The 17558-nt window shown below is 39.2% G+C and overlaps 2 protein-coding genes across 2 annotated transcripts; one reads left to right on the forward strand and one right to left on the reverse strand.

Moving 5' to 3' along the window:
• Positions 1-179: 179 nt before the first annotated feature.
• On the reverse strand, positions 180-13287 carry PMS2 (PMS1 homolog 2, mismatch repair system component). Its single transcript, XM_035548761.2, has 15 exons — positions 13205-13287; positions 12864-13003; positions 12280-12366; positions 11054-11156; positions 10180-10363; positions 9498-9665; positions 7799-7896; positions 6927-7026; positions 6560-6644; positions 5823-5975; positions 3691-4582; positions 2660-2827; positions 2084-2184; positions 950-1119; positions 180-580 (listed from the first exon to the last, which is right to left on the reverse strand). The coding sequence occupies exons 1-15, from the start codon at positions 13228-13230 to the stop codon at positions 437-439; spliced, it is 2619 nt and encodes an 872-aa protein (XP_035404654.1). The 5' UTR covers positions 13231-13287; the 3' UTR covers positions 180-436.
• Positions 13288-13419: 132 nt separating this feature from the next.
• On the forward strand, positions 13420-17533 carry AIMP2 (aminoacyl tRNA synthetase complex interacting multifunctional protein 2). Its single transcript, XM_035548672.2, has 4 exons — positions 13420-13724; positions 15540-15746; positions 16273-16504; positions 17012-17533. The coding sequence occupies exons 1-4, from the start codon at positions 13602-13604 to the stop codon at positions 17395-17397; spliced, it is 948 nt and encodes a 315-aa protein (XP_035404565.1). The 5' UTR covers positions 13420-13601; the 3' UTR covers positions 17398-17533.
• Positions 17534-17558: the final 25 nt, after the last annotated feature.

Here is a 17558-nt window from a genome sequence, read left to right on the forward strand (position 1 = left end):
TAAGTAAAAAATAATTGTATTTCACTTGCAGATCATTTACATTTTCTTTAAATGATCTGTTTGTACATCCTGTATATGATAATTTTATGTTTTATGGCATTACTAGACTTAAATTAACATTACACTTAAGAATCACTGTATTTGCTACAACTGAGGGTCACCCACTCTTGCTCTTCATATATAAATATTTATTTTAAAAAATCTTGATTACAAAAGTAATACAGAAGGCAAATGACAATAAAAGATGTTATTTACACATGAATTCCAGTATGTAGATATTGTTGATAATGAAACCCTGCTGAACGTTTTTAAGTGCTATTTTCAAATTCGCAAACTGGCTAAAATCATTTTTAGTCAAAATAAGAGAACCATGATAAAAGGTTGAAATATTGCCAAGTTATTAAAATTGAAATTGTTAATAAACAGAAACTGACTGTTACTCTGATGAAATCAAGTCTAGACTGACTATGTGTCTCATAGTAGGCCTTCCATGGGGGCAGTTCCAGGGATGCTCAATCTCACCCATATGGGTGATCAGTTTTCTCATCTCCTGTATGTTCAGTGCAGTTCCAATCATCACCTGAAAATAAATGCTAAATAAATAAATAAATCTTACTCCATATTGACAAGTGACATACAGATAAGAGCAGTACCTCCACTACTACAGCAAGCAAAATACTGTGCAAAGCATTAAAAGCAGAAAGACCTACCAGAAAACGAAATAGAAACAAGTATATTGTTCATCAGTGCACTAGTTTGAACCAGAATAAAAAATTACCAGGATTCTTCCCAAGTTTCACTATACAAAGACAAAAATGAAGGATGTTGGCTGCTGACACCTAGCAGTAAATAAACTTCTCTTGCAAGACATACGCAGATACAGCCACATATAATACAACAGAAAATATAGTATTTACTTGAAAATAAACATCAAGTGCTGTATACTTACAGATTTTCTGCAAGCTCGAGAAGCAAACATCTGTCTGACCCTGGAGGGTCTACACATGACTCCCGGACAGTCACTTAACATGAAGATCAGCTCATCTATGTCTTGTGGACCAAAAGTCCAATTTTTGCTTGTTGGCAAAGATATTAATTTCACTCTCTGAGTTACAGGAGCTGAAAGATTTGCAATAATTAATAAAGAAACAGCATTACAGGACATTACATTTTTTCCTGAGAGAAAAATAGAGAAACTACTTTGATATGCTACTGTGTTCTGCATATATGACAAATTTAGTCTTTTGATGGGATGTTATTAGCTAACCAAAGCAATGACTATAGCAGACATGCTTTTGTTTTTAACATTGACCAAGAATTGTTTGCAAATTTAAAATCAGATAGATATGATTTCTGAAAAACCCTTCAATTTCAAAGAGCAAAAGATTTATGAAGGTATTTTGAGGTTATGTGACTAAAAAATAATCAAGGATTTTTGTTTGTTGGTAAAAGATTAATAATTAATAGCATTTCAGGCAAAAAAATTGGGAGATTCTGAAGTGAAGAATAGGGAAAAATCTGTAGTGACTTCCCAAATACCGAAGTGGTAACATACGATACTTTCACAATCCTTCCCAATAAAGCTCTGAGATGTAAAGCAAGGATAACACATGTATAAGAAAAATAAGGAGCTTGCAGTTTATGCAATTTGATCAGAAATACATAGCAAGTTAATGCTACAGCCATAAAGAAAACCAAAGAACATTATTTACCAATGCTATCTAATAGTTTAAAATTACTAGATTTACCATTTGCCTGTATCTAACCTTGCTGGGACCCACAAGTGTAATAATAAAGCAAAATGATTTTAGTGTGACACATCCAGAAAATACAGATCCTGTCATAAAGCCAAATAGTGATGCCAAAGAGTCTACAGCAACTTTAAAAAAAATGGTGAGATAAATATTCTACAATGTTCTGTTAAATAGTGCAGAAACACTACAGAATGGGAAGTCTTAAGAAAAAAAAAGCCTGTATACAATAATACATTATTTTCATGTTTCTGCCTAAACGGATTCTTGAATAAGAATGGGAATGAAGCCATAGAACTTCCTTACTTCCAGTAATTCTGACACAAACTCACCATCTTCATTTATCACAAAATCAAACCCATTTTTTCTGAATATTTCTATGTTTTCAATCAATACTGTTTCATTTACAGCAGTTAAGTTGAGATTTTGAGGCCTGAAAGAGAGAAAAATACATTATTGCATAAGTACATAGTAAAGACTGCTTAAGGTAGTGATAACACAGGGCTCTCCGAGATAACATTTCATTTTGCTTTGTAAAAAAATCCCACTACTGAGTAGAACTCTTTGTTTCCAAGCGTTACTCAACAGAGTAAAATGAACTAGGCAGCACTCCTTGGTGCTATAGCTGTCTCCCATATCTTCAGTATATGACCAGGCTTACCAAATTAACATGTAATCCTGCCATGAAATCTGTTTGACTGCTGACTTTCTACATAGCTATGATTATCTGTGGAATTTAGTTGTAACTCTATGTGAAGGTTGATTCTCTGGAACACCGAACATAAAAATAACTTTTGTTGTAAGTATTTTGAATGTGTGAAATACTATGTAAGTATAATCATAGATACCTTTCAAAAACATCAAATTAAACTTATAAAATTGTTAAAATAAACAATGAAAATACTTACGCTATCAGCTTCTGACCTTGAAGCACTGTGTGTTGTTGTAACATCTCAAAGTTGTACTTCTCATCAGTAGCATGTTGGTCGATTATGAAAAGATCAGAATTCAACTTTGCTATTATAAACCCTAAATTGAACTGGCCAATGATCTCCATTTTTGCAAACATTTCTTTACTGTATATAGAAAATATAAACAGATTACAAGTCAAACCACATCAGTTACCATGTTAGTGTAAAACCTCAAAACATCTTTATCTCCCCTGCAGAACACGCTTTACATTTAAAACAAAAATAAATACAAATAAAGATGTAATTTAAGCAGGATATGAACAAGAAAAAAGAAAATGGTGATCTGGATTCTGGCGCTGACTGATGATGCCATTCCTGGCACAGCACAATCCATCCTTAAAACAGGACTTGATCAGCATTCTTCCCATTATAAATACAGCCACTAGCAGTAATAAAATTAGAAACATGCAGTATGGTGATAGTCTAATTGAATAACACTGAAGGCAGCATCATGGTTTTGAAGTAAGGCAGCTGACACATTTGCTGCCTTCTTGCTATAAGAAGGCTTTGTTAATACCTTTTTCTTAAAATCGAAGTTCACAAATCATACAGTGTTACTCCCCAGTGACCATCTGACCAAAATTTATTTCCACAGACATATATCACTGAATTTTAAATTCACATGAGGGAGAAATATGAGTTGTGGAATCTATTTAGTGTTATCTGTCATGAAATTTGGCATTCCTCTGAAAATTACAAATCTTAGCCAAGTCAAATCTAAGATTCGTTGCCTTTTTTTAGTGTTTTTTTCCCCACATTCTGCTTGCACTTAGCTCAAACAGCTGCAGACCTCTGTCAGACTCTTGCAAGAATGCTGTTTTAATGGCATAAGCTAGGTAAGAGATCCCCAAAATTAGAAAGTAGGTGTAAGCATCCCTTCCATCTCCCCCCACAAGGCAGTTTTTATCTATTTCCTTAAATGTATTTTGTTTATTCATGAATACAACATGTTAAGAAGGTTAAAATACCTGATCTCTTTTCTTAATTCATCTTCTGCTACTTTATTTTCTCCAGGACTAATTTTTGCTCTAAATCTTCTGTAATTTTGTGTTTCTGTACTCTTCCGTTGTTGCTGCATTACCTTTCTTACCCTTTCTGCTAAAACCTTCATAGAGAACTCAAGTGGCACAGTTTTCTTTTTAACTTCCACCAGTACATCAACAGTTGCCATACAGTTTTCAGTATTCTTCACTTCAGGATTTACACCTGCCTTGAAGTCACCTGACTCACTTTTAAAACATTTTCCTCTCGGGGAAGAATTACTAGCTTCCAGAGATAAGTTACTTTGATTATTCCAGTCATTCATGCGATTTAACTTATGTTCAGTGCCCAAGACCTGAACATCACATTCCAATGATTTCTCACTATGTCCAGCCATTTTAGGACGCTCATTTTGAAGTTGTTCTTCCGAGCTAGAGAATTCTTCTTCAGGAGGATTAATTACACTTTCACTATTGACGCAGCTCCCAGCTTCCGTTGTATTATATCCAACATCTGATTCAGAGGTGCTACAGAATCCAGAATCTGTATTGTCTTCTAATTTTCTCAAACAGCTGTTTGGAACTGACATCTTTGACTCCATCTCATGACAACTCTCAGACTCCTCACTCAAGGTAGTCTTTCGAGTCTTTACAGTACTCAAAACAGTTTCAAGTGACAGTTGTCTAGGGGAGCTGTGCTGCTGTTTTGCCCTTTTAGGGCTTTGAAAATTACTCTCTGTTTGGTGGAGAGAGAATGACTCCCTTAACCTGGCAAGAGTCATTCTTTTTCCTCCACTGTTTGTATTTTCAGTCTCAGAATTGAGCAGCATTTCTTCCCGAGGCTTTTCTGTCTCTTCAGGAAGTGTTTTTTTCAAGTTGCCTAATAAAACCAGAATAAAAAATATTTCAAGACTATAAGTTAACTTATAACTTAAGTTGAAACATGAAGGGAATCATGTGCTTCAGTAAAAGGAATGAAGGGAGGAGTAGAAAACTAACAAGCTCCTCAAAGGAGCCCTTAAGTTTCAGACCATGACTGAGTAGGAGCTGAAATGTATTACTATCCAATGGACAAGCAGCTATACCTTTAAAAAATTTAACATGAATGAATTTGTAGTATCTTTTTAGGCTGCAACAGCAATCAGTCCAATCAGCGCTCTTATTTATATTATCAAGAGTTTAAATGACTGAATGACAAAAATGAATTGCTCTTCCACTTCAATGGTCACTATAAAAGTCTGTGGGTGAGGAATTAAGGAGCTGGCACAACAGATACCTCTAGTACATGTGATTCATTGATAATTAAAGGACTTAAATCTTGCAGATTGTCGGTCCAACATGTATTTTATTAGAGATTAACCTAAAATAAATAATACTAAGTCTGCAATTGTTCCTATACATAAAAAAAAAGGAAATTAGAAGGGTTTTTATTGAAATGGGAGAGGAAGAAAAGCTCCTGCCAACATAGAAAAGCAACCCTGAAAGATTACATAGTGACAGGAGAAACAGTGATTTCTGTGGTTAATATAAAAGAATCAAAGTACTCAGGTTTCAGTTTTTGTTTTTAAGACTTCAACCATTTTTTCAGAAGCACATTTACATAAACGATGCTTCTGTCCAATAATCTTCACCTAGCCTTTTTAGTTAGATCATAAGCTCTCAGTAAGTATCCTGATATCCTCCATGACAGGTATAAAAAGTATTCGGTTTTTAAAAAGAACAGCCCAAATCAGATATGATGTTTCAGATGCTTCTATGGGTTAAAAAATAAATAAATAGCAAAAACAAATATATATATATATATATATATTCTTTCTCTCTTCTTCTGGGAGGAACACAAATTTCTTCCCAGTATTTTGTGAAAATTCTTTCAGACATCAATTAATTTTGTGTTAATCTTTTCCCCATACAGGTGACTAAAAATCATATTGTATTAGTAGTTTTTGGTCTTCCTTTATTATATAATATTTCAGTGTAAGCAACACATGAAAAAAATCTGCCCTGAAAGGCATGTTAATTAAAAAAAATGAAACTTTGGTAATTTCTTCTTTGGGTTTAAAATACATTTTCCAATTCTCTACCATATATCATACGCGAAACTTTCACATTTTGTGTCCCACCTGCAATGTCTAGAAGTTTCTGATTGACGTTCAGTTTGTTAAGGTCACTACCAAACATCTCCATCAGAGAAGTTTTTAAAATTGCTAATAAAAGTTTTTCCTCCTGAAGTAAAATTTGCCTTTTGTCTGGAGTAACGTTGATGTCAACACATTCTAAAAATCAAAAGAAAGACAACCATATTATAGATGGAAAAATAAGTGTTTCCTCCGCCCTTGGTTCAAAGTTCCCTGCAGTTTTGCCCTTCATTTTTATTTCACAGGATTGAAAACAAAACCACAGTCAACATTCAAAGTATATCTGCAAATTAAACTTTTTCAACATTCTAGCAAACAAAGCAGAAGCTAATTCTGTGCAGTAACATGACAATCTTGTGGTTAGCTTAAATACAAGATAGCTTTTTCTCATTCATTAAGAAGTTACTTCAGAGTCAAGTAGAGACTAGAGAAAAAGTAGAACCACAGCTAGACTCCATCCTCACCAAAGGTAGATCAAAAAAAATCATTGCATTGCAGAAAGTTAAAGTTGGAAAAGCCCTCCAAGCTCATCTGGTCCAACCATCCCCCTACCACCAATGTCACCCACTAAACCATGTCCCTAAGCACCACATGCAACCTTTCCTTAAACACCCCCAGGGACGGTTTTCTAAATAACTATGATATTCTTTAAATAAGTATGATTTATTCCTCAATGAAGTTTTAGCCTTTACAAAAGTTACTGAAAATTATTCATAACTCACCAGAATCCACACAAATGTTAAGGACAATAAAAGGATACTGGTGTTTATTGTACACGTGATAAACTTCATTCACAACCTTGACAACCTGCAGAGGTGGAAAATCAATTAAAACTAGTACTATTATCTTGTCTTTCAAACCAGAATGCTATTTAACCCCCCACAAAACAACAGATGTTCTAAACCTTATCTCATACAATTCAGCTTTTGTTCACATAAATGGACCCGATGAAGACAAAAACTCAAGACAGGAATTTGCAGCATCAAGCCACAGATAGGTATATCAGCTACTAATCAATCAAGTGGTTTTCAGAGAATACCAAACAAGTTAGTGTTGCCGTTGTTAGAAAACACAAATAAAACAATTCACCTTTGCTGGATCACATGGACGTTGGTTGATAAAGAAAAATTGTCTGTCTGTTGCGCTCCTTCCAACACCGTGATCACAACGAGAAATGAAGCCTGTAATACTGTTGAATAAGAATATAACAGTAAGGTAAAATGGAGGAGGAAAACAAAAGAAATTTTTCTGAGTCAGAGCATATTTGAGGGAAAAGTATTTTATAAACTGCTAAAAGAAACCCTATTACACAGTATCAGCAAATGTGCGTACTTATTTTCCTCTCCCAGTTACTTATCTAACAAAGGCTTGATGTTCAGCTCTAGAAAGTCGTCAGACATTTCAAAAAGTTATTGACTGATTTAAAAAAAAAAAGTGGCATTTGTCATTTTTCTGCTCTGAAAGCAGAAGAGAGGTCAATTGTGAACTGGCATTGGTCAGATATCGATGCATCTATTTGTCAACCTCACCTATAGTGAGGGGGAAAAATACACTTTAAGTAAAGGGTAATTTACTTACATAAACTGATTCACATTCATTTCACACCATTTCTCAGTAACATTACTGAAGAAATACAGGTGTAAACCATGGATACAATTCATGCATGCAATTACTCAGAGCACCTTCATGGATGACATTCAGCAGAAGATTACAGTAATATAAAACTAGATGGGTCGCAAGGAATAGCAGTTCTGCTATTCCCTCTCATCTGACTGTCAACATCTTAGTCCTGTCCTGAGTTATCTTTTTAAATCAAGTGATGTTGTTTCCTAGACTGTATACTAATACTTACTATGCTGTTCTTAGTTATTTTTAGTACTGTTAACTGCATTTTTATTTTATTTTATTTAGGATTATGCTAAAATGCCACTGGCAACACTGCTTTGTACTTCTCTAATTACCTATAAAGATTTGGTGGCATGTCAGTAGCGTTAAGTCCATATTCTTCACAAACAGCTTCATTAGGAGGTAGCTGAACAAAAGGGATGAGGCTCTGCAACTGAAAAAAAAATAAAAAAATTTTCTTCTATTACTATTTATTAACCTTAAACTCCATTTGATAAAAGGGTATTTCTTTTCAAGTTGACTCATTCAAATTACCCAAAACCCAAATGTAGCCTAGCAGAAGACAGTAGCACTGCTGATGAGTGCTGAAGGTATCACTACATTTGAGGACAGATTTAGATTAGACATTAGGAAGAAGTTCTTTACTATGAGGGTGGTAAGGCACTGGAACAGGCTGCCCAGAGAAGCTGTGGATGCCCCATCCCCTTTTACTGCACAAGGAGCAGTAAAATGTTTTTGGACTTGGGAGAAATTTAGTTACCCCTTTAAAATAACCTGGCCATTACAAACTCTTTGTTAGGGAAGTGTTTGAGGCCAGGTTGGATGGGGCTTTGAGCAACCTGGTCTAGTAGTAGGTGTCCCTGCCCATGGAAGGGGGTTGGAATTAGATGACCCTTAAGGTCCCTTCCAACCCAAACCGTTCTATGATATGTCTTATTTGTTTCAGAGACCCTTACTTTAAAAGACACAAAGAAAAACAAAATGATTGACTTAAGTTGGAGTCTCAGCTACCTACACATTACCTAAACAAGTTTTATGCGAAACAAAAAGGCAAGAAGAGTAATAGAAGTTTCTTTTGAAAAAACAATAAAACTACTAGAAAAGACATGCTATTTGAATCACAAATTACCAAACAGATGAGGGGACACATTTTCCCAATCATACCACTATTTTTTTTTTTCTGTCCTTACAACACCTCCTACTGATTTTACATTCACGTACTTGATATTACGTAACTAGGTTATAATCGGTATGTTCTACTCAGGTAACACTGAATTTTCAGCTACACTTGTTGCTATCTGGCAAGACAAAGTTACATCTTTTGTCTAATCTTTCAGGATGGCATGAACAGGCTTTGATAACTCTGCAAGGGGCACTCTGAAGGGTAGAAGGGCTTAACAACCAGAAGGCAGCTATCAAGCACTCAGTATTCCTGGTGGTTGTAGAATATGGTTCTAGAAAGGGTGCTTTGAGTTTCTTTCCTTTTTGCTTTCTTCTAGATGCTAACAATTATTTTTATAGCTATTATTTAGAAAGCATCAGAGTCCACACTTCTACAGGGGCTGACTGCAACATCCATTTAAAGGTTAATGAGGCAGGCGTTGCCTCACTTTTCTATTTCCCAGTTAAGAATATCACATCACAACTATTTTTATGATTTTTTTTTTTAATTGCTTGCTCTTGCAACAGCCTTTGATGTCCATACTGTTTTTTGAAAGCACAAATCATGGACCTTCAGAGGCCTTCTGTCAGAACAACTCATAAAACTGGCTTCAGAGATATTAAGCATTAACCTTATCTCCTAAATCATTTCTCATCCATCAAAACACAGTTCCTCTCAGATTTAGAAACTTCAGGGGAACTGTAAAGGCTGCACTGTTTCCCCTTCTTCAACCTGTAGGGTGTGCCAGAAGTCAACACAAGCTCCATCCTTTTATGTTTTTTAAAGGCCTCCTGCATCCCCTCTATTTTAATGAGGTCTTAAAACTACATCTCTCCAACTACATTACCTCCCTTTTCATTAGCATGTAATACCTGTTTTTGCCCAAATACTGCTCCAATGTTTTCCTTTAAACTAGGACTTCCAGTAGTGGATACCACAGAGGTTTTTTTCCCTTGGCCGACCTGATTAGTGCAATTAATCCGCACTCCTTTTGAAATAATACAGTATGCTTGCAATATCTGGACCATTTTTGCATATTCCTATTAAAGAAAAAAGAGTTCATGCTTATACAAAATGTCTTTTTAAAACAAAATTGTATAACACTTTCAATATTTGCATGCAACAGAGACTTTATTGTGTCCAAAAGGGGAAGTGTCAGATTTTTTTTAATTGTTACAAGCTAAATGTATGTATGTATATATATATATATATATGAAAAATAGATGTGTGCAAATAGTCATACATTTTTTATTAATCTATGTCATATTTACAAGATTGATATTCAGTCATTTTTAAACACAGCATTCCCTGGTTTTAAAATACACAAAAGTGATCGTGTTGTTGTTTCTTTTCAACACACGGAAATTTGAGACTGCACCTCTAAAACTATCCATTGCAAATCGGAAGAGGAGAGCATATGGGCACACTGCTTACATATATGAAGATGTAAGACAGGCATGAAAGAGTCTGACAATATCAGAACTGAACATTATTCAGCAGTGAAAAAATCTGAGGTAAGACAGTCTTAAATTAATAATTTCTGATCTAACCTACCTTTTTAATGTTTCTTTGAAATTCTTTATGTCGTACTGGCAAAGTATAAAACAACTGCTGTATGTTAACAGTTGTTCCTTGTTGTCGCGGATAAGGAGTTTTCTGAGTAATTTTACCATTGTGATCAAATACCAAACGAGTCCCAACCTTTGCAGATTTATGGCAGGTAAAAATGGTAACATCACTGATGGAGGGAAGAAGGGAACAGAATTACTGACTGAGCATTATCTTTTCTTAACCATTCCTTACAACCTGATCAGGCACAGAAAACATTCATGTATTTTTAATTATAGTTATGTTTTCACCACAAGCAACTTAAAATATAACTGAAGAGTAGTATAACATTTTCCTAGCTACAACACAAACATTTTTATCCCTTTCATCCTTCTCATATAAAATGCAAAGTTAAAATCTGGTTTGGTAGGACACTACATTCATTGTACTAACACACAACAGCAGAACATTCTTGTTGCAAAAAAATCTGTGCTATTTGAAACACAGCTTCTCTTGGAGGAGTTTAAATGCAGTTTTAATGAATTGCAGTAATTGCAGCCTAGCAGGCAGCACTTAGGTATAACATCAGGGTATCAAAGACTTCTGCAAATACACAATTCCATCCTGCAGAGACTTGCATACTGAAGTAACGCTAAATTTTGTGCATAAAAGGACCATTCAGACGCTTAGAATCTTAGAATAATTTTGGATGGAACGAACCTCAGGATGCCATGCAACCTGCTACTCAGAATGGAGCTTACCTCAAGTAACTGCAAGTTCCCAAAGCCTCAATTTGTCAATAACGGTAAGCTGAACAGTTGGCTTCAGTCATTTTTTGAGTATAGTAACTTTCTACTAGTAAGAAGGTTAACGTTAATACCTTAATGCACACAGTGAACTGAGAGCTTCACCTCGAAACCCAAATGTTTCAACATGTACTAGATCAGAAAAATCTTGTATCTTTGATGTGTAATGTTTCAGAGCTGGAAAGAGATATTTAAAATATATATTTCACTTCAAAGTTACAGTGGTCTATGCAAGTAGGTTTTGCATGCATATCAAGAAGCAAAAAAGACTTTTGTATTATTCATTATTTAGATAATAATCAATTAAATATGCAACGTTTCTTTTCTGCTATACAAGATCTCTCTAAAATCCTCAGATATACCTGTTCATTCCATACTTACACCTGAAATTCACACAGCATTACTGGCATGTGCATCACAAAATGCTTCAGAGCAGCATGCAGTAGCTGCTTCTGCCACTGTTGTACCTGCCACAGATGCTGCCATACAAAAAAACAACTGCAGAGCCATGCTGTGTAACAGTATACAGCAGGCAGGGATAAACCTGTGCACCGCGACCACAGCTGGGAAGGACTCATTGTACATGACCAGCACAGCACTAGTCACCAGGTAACAACCTGAGCTCCTGACAGCGCTCCTGAACTTTCCCTGTCCTGAACAGCAGAAGAATGAGTTTGCTAGCTACCAGATAAACACTGTGAACTCACAAAGTTACTCACTAATAACTTATGGTGAAAGAGATCCCTACTATTACAGGAAAGAGGAAAGATAGGTATTTCCGTTGCAATGGCTAGTTACATTTGTCAGACAGTATCATGGCTGCTCTCATTCTGCATTACTTAAAAATAGCAAACGGAAAATTTGACAGTCAAGCATGCAATGTCAGTTCATGGTCTGCAAATACTCCAGTTCACAATTCATTTCTCAAAAGCAGTCACTCTCACAAAGTTTGCCTCCTTCAGCAGTGACTGATGACTCAACATGAATAAATCTACATGAACAGTTCTGGGGCATTCTCCTCTGTAATTACATCTATTCTATGTTCCACTTAAACAAGCAATCAAATCAAAGACTAGTTCTGAGCTACAAAAACTATAACCACAACAGCACTTACGAAGTTCATTCTAGTTTTGTCCAAGTCACTGCAAGTCACGCAAGCATTATGTAAATGCCAAGTGCTCATTAAAAATGACTAGATATAGGAAATTTGTAAAAAACAACAGCACAACATAGTAGTAATTATACTGAAAATATATTTTCAATGTGTCCAAATATAAATTATGAAAAAGGTTAAACTTACTCAAGCCTTCAAAGTTTTCTTCTTCCACTCCACCTCCATTATCTGAAACCTCTATCAGTTCTGTTCCATGATCCTTCAGTTTTATATCTACAAATTTGACAAATAGAGTCTTTTAACTCTACATGTTTATAGGCAACATTCAGCGTTAATTCTGTAAACAATTTTACCATACAACTGATTTCCATATAGTTTTAATGACAATAAAAAGTCCTGGTATCTGTCAAAAGTCAGACAACCTAATGCAAGCCTGCCTGTACTTTCAGGTCGCTCTTTGGCCCGTACAGGAGTTCTCACCATTGTAACAGCTCTTATCCTGGCACTTCTGGAACCTGCAGCCCTGACTTAAAGGTCTGCTAGCTTGGGGCAGCAGAACCCAACCACCACAACGATTTAGGGGCAGAGCAGGCTACAGATGAAGTGCAAATTGAGCCTGCACGAGCTCAACTGGTGCCCAGTAACTCAAACGCTTTGTGTATCCGAGCTGTAGAATCGCTGCCAGCGCACTTGGATGCGCGCTCCACAGCGAGGAAACAGACGTATCCCAAACCTCGGGGGGGCTCACGAAGTGCTGACAGGCACGTTACCGATGTTGGTCGCTCCAGCGTCCAGGCTGTTCTCCACCAGCTCCTTGACGGCGGTGCCGAGGTTCAGGACGACCTGCCCGGAGCAGATGCGATGCACGGACCTGCTGTCGATGGCCCTGATGGCCTTGGCGGGCTCCGGGCTGCAAAGAGAGAGAAGGGATGGGGGGCACGGGGCGGCCTCTGGGGGGAACGGCGGGACCCGACCGGGGCGGGGCCCAGCAGGCCGCGACCGCTGCAGGGCCCGGCACGGGGAGGGGCAGGGGGAGGCCCCCGGCATCTCCGGGCACACGGACGCCAAAGGGGCCCCGGCTCCGTTTCCGTTCCCGGCCCTGTTCCCTCACCTGGGCTCCGCCGCCACCGCCTCCATCGCGCCCCCCCTCACCCGCCCGCCTCCTCCACGGCCCCGCTCGCCTCAGGAAGCCCCGCCCCCTCCCGCCCCCGCCATTGGCCGCCGGAGCAAAGCGCCCACCAATCCTAGTCCCCTCTTTCCCCCTTCCTCGCCAGCAGTTGGCCGACAGAACTGCCCAATCGCACCCGGCGCCGTTCTCCCTGCGGCGGCTCGCTGACGGACTCGGTGGCTCCCCCCTCCCGCCGGCCAATAGGAAGAAGGCGAGAGGAACCAGCGCGGCTCCCTCCAGTCGTCATTGGGCGGCGGGCCAGTCAGTAAAGAGCCCTGCCCAATGGGCGCGGCGGGTGGGCGGTGCCGCGCGGCGCGGCGCTGTGCGGTGCGGGGGCGCCATGCCGATGTACAAGGTGAAGCCGCTGCACGGGCCGCCCGGCGCGCTGCGGGCCGAGGAGCTGCCGAGCTGCATGTACCGCCTGCCCTGCCTGCACCGCCCCACCGCCGCGCGGCCCCCCCAGGTAGGAGCGGCCCCGCCGCCGGGTTCCCCTCGCGCCCGGCTCGGGCGCGGCCTCACGGGGCTCTCGCGGGCTGCGCCTCGGCTCCGGCTCTCTTAGGGTCTTTTATTTTTGGGGGGGGGGGGGGGGTTCGTTCTCTCTTTTTTTGGGGGGCTTTTTTTCTTTATTTTTTTTTCTCCTTTTATTTATTTTTTTTTTTCTCTGGGGCTGGTCGGGCCGGTTCTAAGCGGCCGGGCGGGGCTGAGGCCCCTCTGTGGTGCCCGTCCCTGCGCCCTCCGGCAGCCGAGTCACGGAGCCGGGGAGCGGCACGGCTGGGGAGGGACCTCGGCGATCGCCCAGCTCCCCCGCCACTAGGGACACCGCCCATCGGGTCAGGGTGCCCAGGGCCTCGCCCAGCCTGGCCAGGAACACCCCCAGGGATGGGGCAGCCGCAGCTTCTCTGGACAGCCTGTGCCAGGGCCTCGCCACCCTCTGAGTGAAGAATTGCCTCCTAACCTCTCATCTAACTCTCCCCTCTTTTAGTTTAAAGCCATTCCCCCTCATCCTGTCAATATCTGATCGAGCAAAGAGTTGTTCTCCATTTTTTATTATAAGCCCCCTTCGAGTACTGAACAGTTGCAATGAAACGCCAAACACTTCGTTAGTCTGCTTGGCTCCATCCCCTCAGCTGTGTCAGGAGTGCCATGAATTCCCCAGCACCCATGGTCCAGCTCAGCCCAACGGCACCGTGTCTTTCAGAGCACACAGCTTGTCAGTGGGAGCCCTGAAGAGGATTAAGCTCGGGGGGCAGATCTTAACAGACACCCTCACTAGCATGCTTAGCATTGCAACAGCCACGGGCTAACCACCAGCCTTCTCCGAGACTGGGGTTTATCTCGTTTAATTATGTACGTGCCAAAAACCATTCGCGTAAAGAAATGGCTCAGCATATGCTCTATGAGAACAGTGTGTAAGCTGGTGGTGTGATCCTGCTTAGATACCTTGCCTCTTGTCTCTTTATCCATTAGCCTGAAAGATGAAGTCTGGTCGATAGGTTGGGCTTCTTCAATGGCTGTATTCAGGAGGCTTAGAAATTGATTATCTACATACAGGTTTTTCTTAACATTAATGTAGGGCTATAGACTTAAAGCCTCCCACGGAAATGTATTCTTTGTCTTTTAAAGAGGTCATATTGTAAGATGGGAGACTTCTAGGCAGAAACTGAGATAACAGAAAGATGTGTTGGGATTAAGATATAACAAAGTCCATGGGTTTGGGTTTTTCATTATTTTTCCTCATTAGTTTATGCTCTCTGAAACAAAGAGCAATCTCATACAAGGTACCACCCATCTGAACCTGCAGCTTTCCTTGGCTTAGCCATGGAACTGGCCATGTGAACTGACAGGAAGTGTCCTTGTTTGGCAGCTTCAACACAATCTTCATTGGTTTACTCAGCTAGGCTGAAGGAAATCCTGACAAGCAAACTTTGGCTTTTCAGGCTTTTAATTCAGTTCATTGCTGCTAACTGTAAGTGTCTGTAGTTCCATGGTTGTGATCTGACTTTTACTAGATTTTGGTTCACTGTAGCTAACAGTTTAAAAAAAAATACATTAAACAGATTTCACTGATGTGTTTAAAGAAGATATAACCCATCTCACCACGTTCATGCAGACTGGAGAGGCAACTAGTAGACATAGGAGCTTAATATGCCATGATGTAGGGTTATGCTTTGAATAAGGTGTTTAAAGTCTTTCAGAATCTACTGTCAAGTAAGCTGTGAACTACTTAGACGCTGAGCTGATTGAACGTTTCTGTGATTTTCTTTTTCCCCTATTATAGGAAGAGGTTGACCCATCACTTCAAGCACTTGAGTCCCGCCAGGAGGAGATTCTCAAACGCTTGTATGAGCTGAAGAGTGCCGTCGATGGTCTCTCAAAGATGATACAAACCCCTGATGCTGACTTTGATGTAACTAACGTAATTCAAACTGATGAATGTTCTACTTTGACAACAAATGGAGCAGATTTAGATTTGATGCTTGGAAAGGTAAATTTCGTTCAGTATATACAAGGATGGGTATTTTCTTTGCCCTCAGCTCTTTAGGGGTGGCAGGGAAGCATTAAAACTTGAAACACTTGGAACTCAATTTACAAGACATTCTTAGGAATAACCTACAACTACCAATTTATTTTGGGCATGCAAATTAAAGCTGTAAGTCTTTCTAAACATAATACCACATATATTCTCATTTTGATACCAACCCAAGCTGGAATGGCTAATCTGGAAATCACAACAGTTGGTTTCTTGTTTGTTACTAACTGGAAATTTTGACTTCAGGTTGGACTAGAGTTTACCTCGATCATGTTCTTAAATTGTATTACTATTGAAGGAGAAAGATGTTTAATTTTTTTAAGTAAACCTTAAGTGTGAAAACTTGAATTGTTTGAATATCCGTAGAATTTTAGACACACGTGCATGGCTTTGTACATTCTGGTGTCAAATGAAAAACCCAGTACTTCAAAGTCTTATCGGGAAAATGTCTTATCTGCTGATTATTTTGCTTTCCATTCAGGATTATGGTGCCCTGAAAGATATCGTAATCAATGCAAATCCTTCTCTACCTCCATTGTCATTATTAGTACTACACAGTCTGCTTTGTGAGCACTATAAAATATTATCAGCTGTTCACACACATTCATCAGTGAAAAGCGTGCCAGAAAACCTCTTGAAATGCTTTGGAGAGCCAACTAAGCAGCAGCCACGCCATGAGTATCAGTTGGGCTTTACTCTCATCTGGAAGGATGGTAAGAATAAGTTATCTTACAGATGAATACTTAACAATAGGTCAGAAAATGAAACTTGTGCTATAGAACAGATGGTTTGGTGTCTTTTTGCTGACACGTGATAGACACATAGTGCAGGTAACATTTTTTGCTCTTCTTGCAAGTATGGACTTTAATTTTCATAGCTGTATGTAGTGATGGGAACAAAGCGGGAAAACTGAATTACTGCTATTAAAATACAAATGGTATTTAACGGGTGGTTATTTGAAAAACACCTCTATGCAAAAATCCTGTGGGTACAGTTTCTGTAAGTGATTTACTAGAATGTAAATTAGGTGAAAGATTTTGCAAATTTCAGTCCAGTGTGAGCTTTTTTTTTTATTTTATGCTAAGTGCTTGCATTAGCTTAAGTAAAACTGAAAGTCAAAGTTAAGAGTGGGCTGCTATCACAAATGAAATGAATTTTAAATTACCAGTTTATTTAGCTTCTCTACCATGCGGTAATCACTTTTCTTCTCTTGATTTCAGTTCCAAAGCCTCAGATGAAGTTTAGCATTCAAACGATGTGCCCAATTGAAGGAGAGGGGAACATTGCTAGATTTCTCTTTTCCCTTTTTGGCCAGAAGTACAATGCAGTTACTTCAACTCTGATTGACAGCTGGGTTGATACCGCCATCTTCCAGCTAAAAGAAGGGAGCAGTAAAGAGAGAGGAGCAGTCTTACGATCTATGAATGCTGCTCTGGGCAAGACACCGTGGTTGGTGGGAAATGAACTCACTGTGGCAGACATTGTTGCATGGTGTGCACTTCAGCAGACAGGTAGTACAAATGCTGCACCAGCCAACGTGCAAAAGTGGATGAAGTCCTGTGAAAACTTGGCACCTTTCAGCTCTGTTATTAAGTTACTAAAGTAAGGCTGTACTCTTCGTAATGGTATAATTTTAATCTTTTTTCCACCTCATGGCTAGTGTAGTGGTTTGAGTCCTTTCTGAGATATAGTCAATTTCTACAGTTGGACAGAATTCTAAAATCAATAAAAGATTACAGCTACCTTTTGTATGTGATCTTCCTTTTT

This window comes from Cygnus atratus, chromosome 15, assembly GCF_013377495.2.
Source record: "Cygnus atratus isolate AKBS03 ecotype Queensland, Australia chromosome 15, CAtr_DNAZoo_HiC_assembly, whole genome shotgun sequence".
In the NCBI taxonomy this organism is placed as follows: Eukaryota; Metazoa; Chordata; class Aves; order Anseriformes; family Anatidae; genus Cygnus; species Cygnus atratus.

What these genes read in the sequence shown, in the direction of transcription:
- PMS2 (XM_035548761.2), bottom strand. Translation starts at nt 13,230, where the DNA reads ATGGAGGCGGTGGCGGCGGAGCCCAG. An exon ending in GCGGTGGCGGCGGAGCCCAG is followed by an intron (nt 13,004 to 13,204) that starts GTGAGGGAACAG and finishes CTCTCTTTGCAG; the next exon opens with CCCGGAGCCCGCCAAGGCCA. An exon ending in CGCTGGAGCGACCAACATCG is followed by an intron (nt 12,367 to 12,863) that starts GTAACGTGCCTG and finishes TCAAATTTGTAG; the next exon opens with ATATAAAACTGAAGGATCAT.
- AIMP2 (XM_035548672.2), top strand. Translation starts at nt 13,602, where the DNA reads ATGCCGATGTACAAGGTGAAGCCGCTGCACGGGCCGCCCGGCGCGCTG. An exon ending in TAGATTTGATGCTTGGAAAG is followed by an intron (nt 15,747 to 16,272) that starts GTAAATTTCGTT and finishes CTTTCCATTCAG; the next exon opens with GATTATGGTGCCCTGAAAGA. An exon ending in TACTCTCATCTGGAAGGATG is followed by an intron (nt 16,505 to 17,011) that starts GTAAGAATAAGT and finishes TCTTGATTTCAG; the next exon opens with TTCCAAAGCCTCAGATGAAG.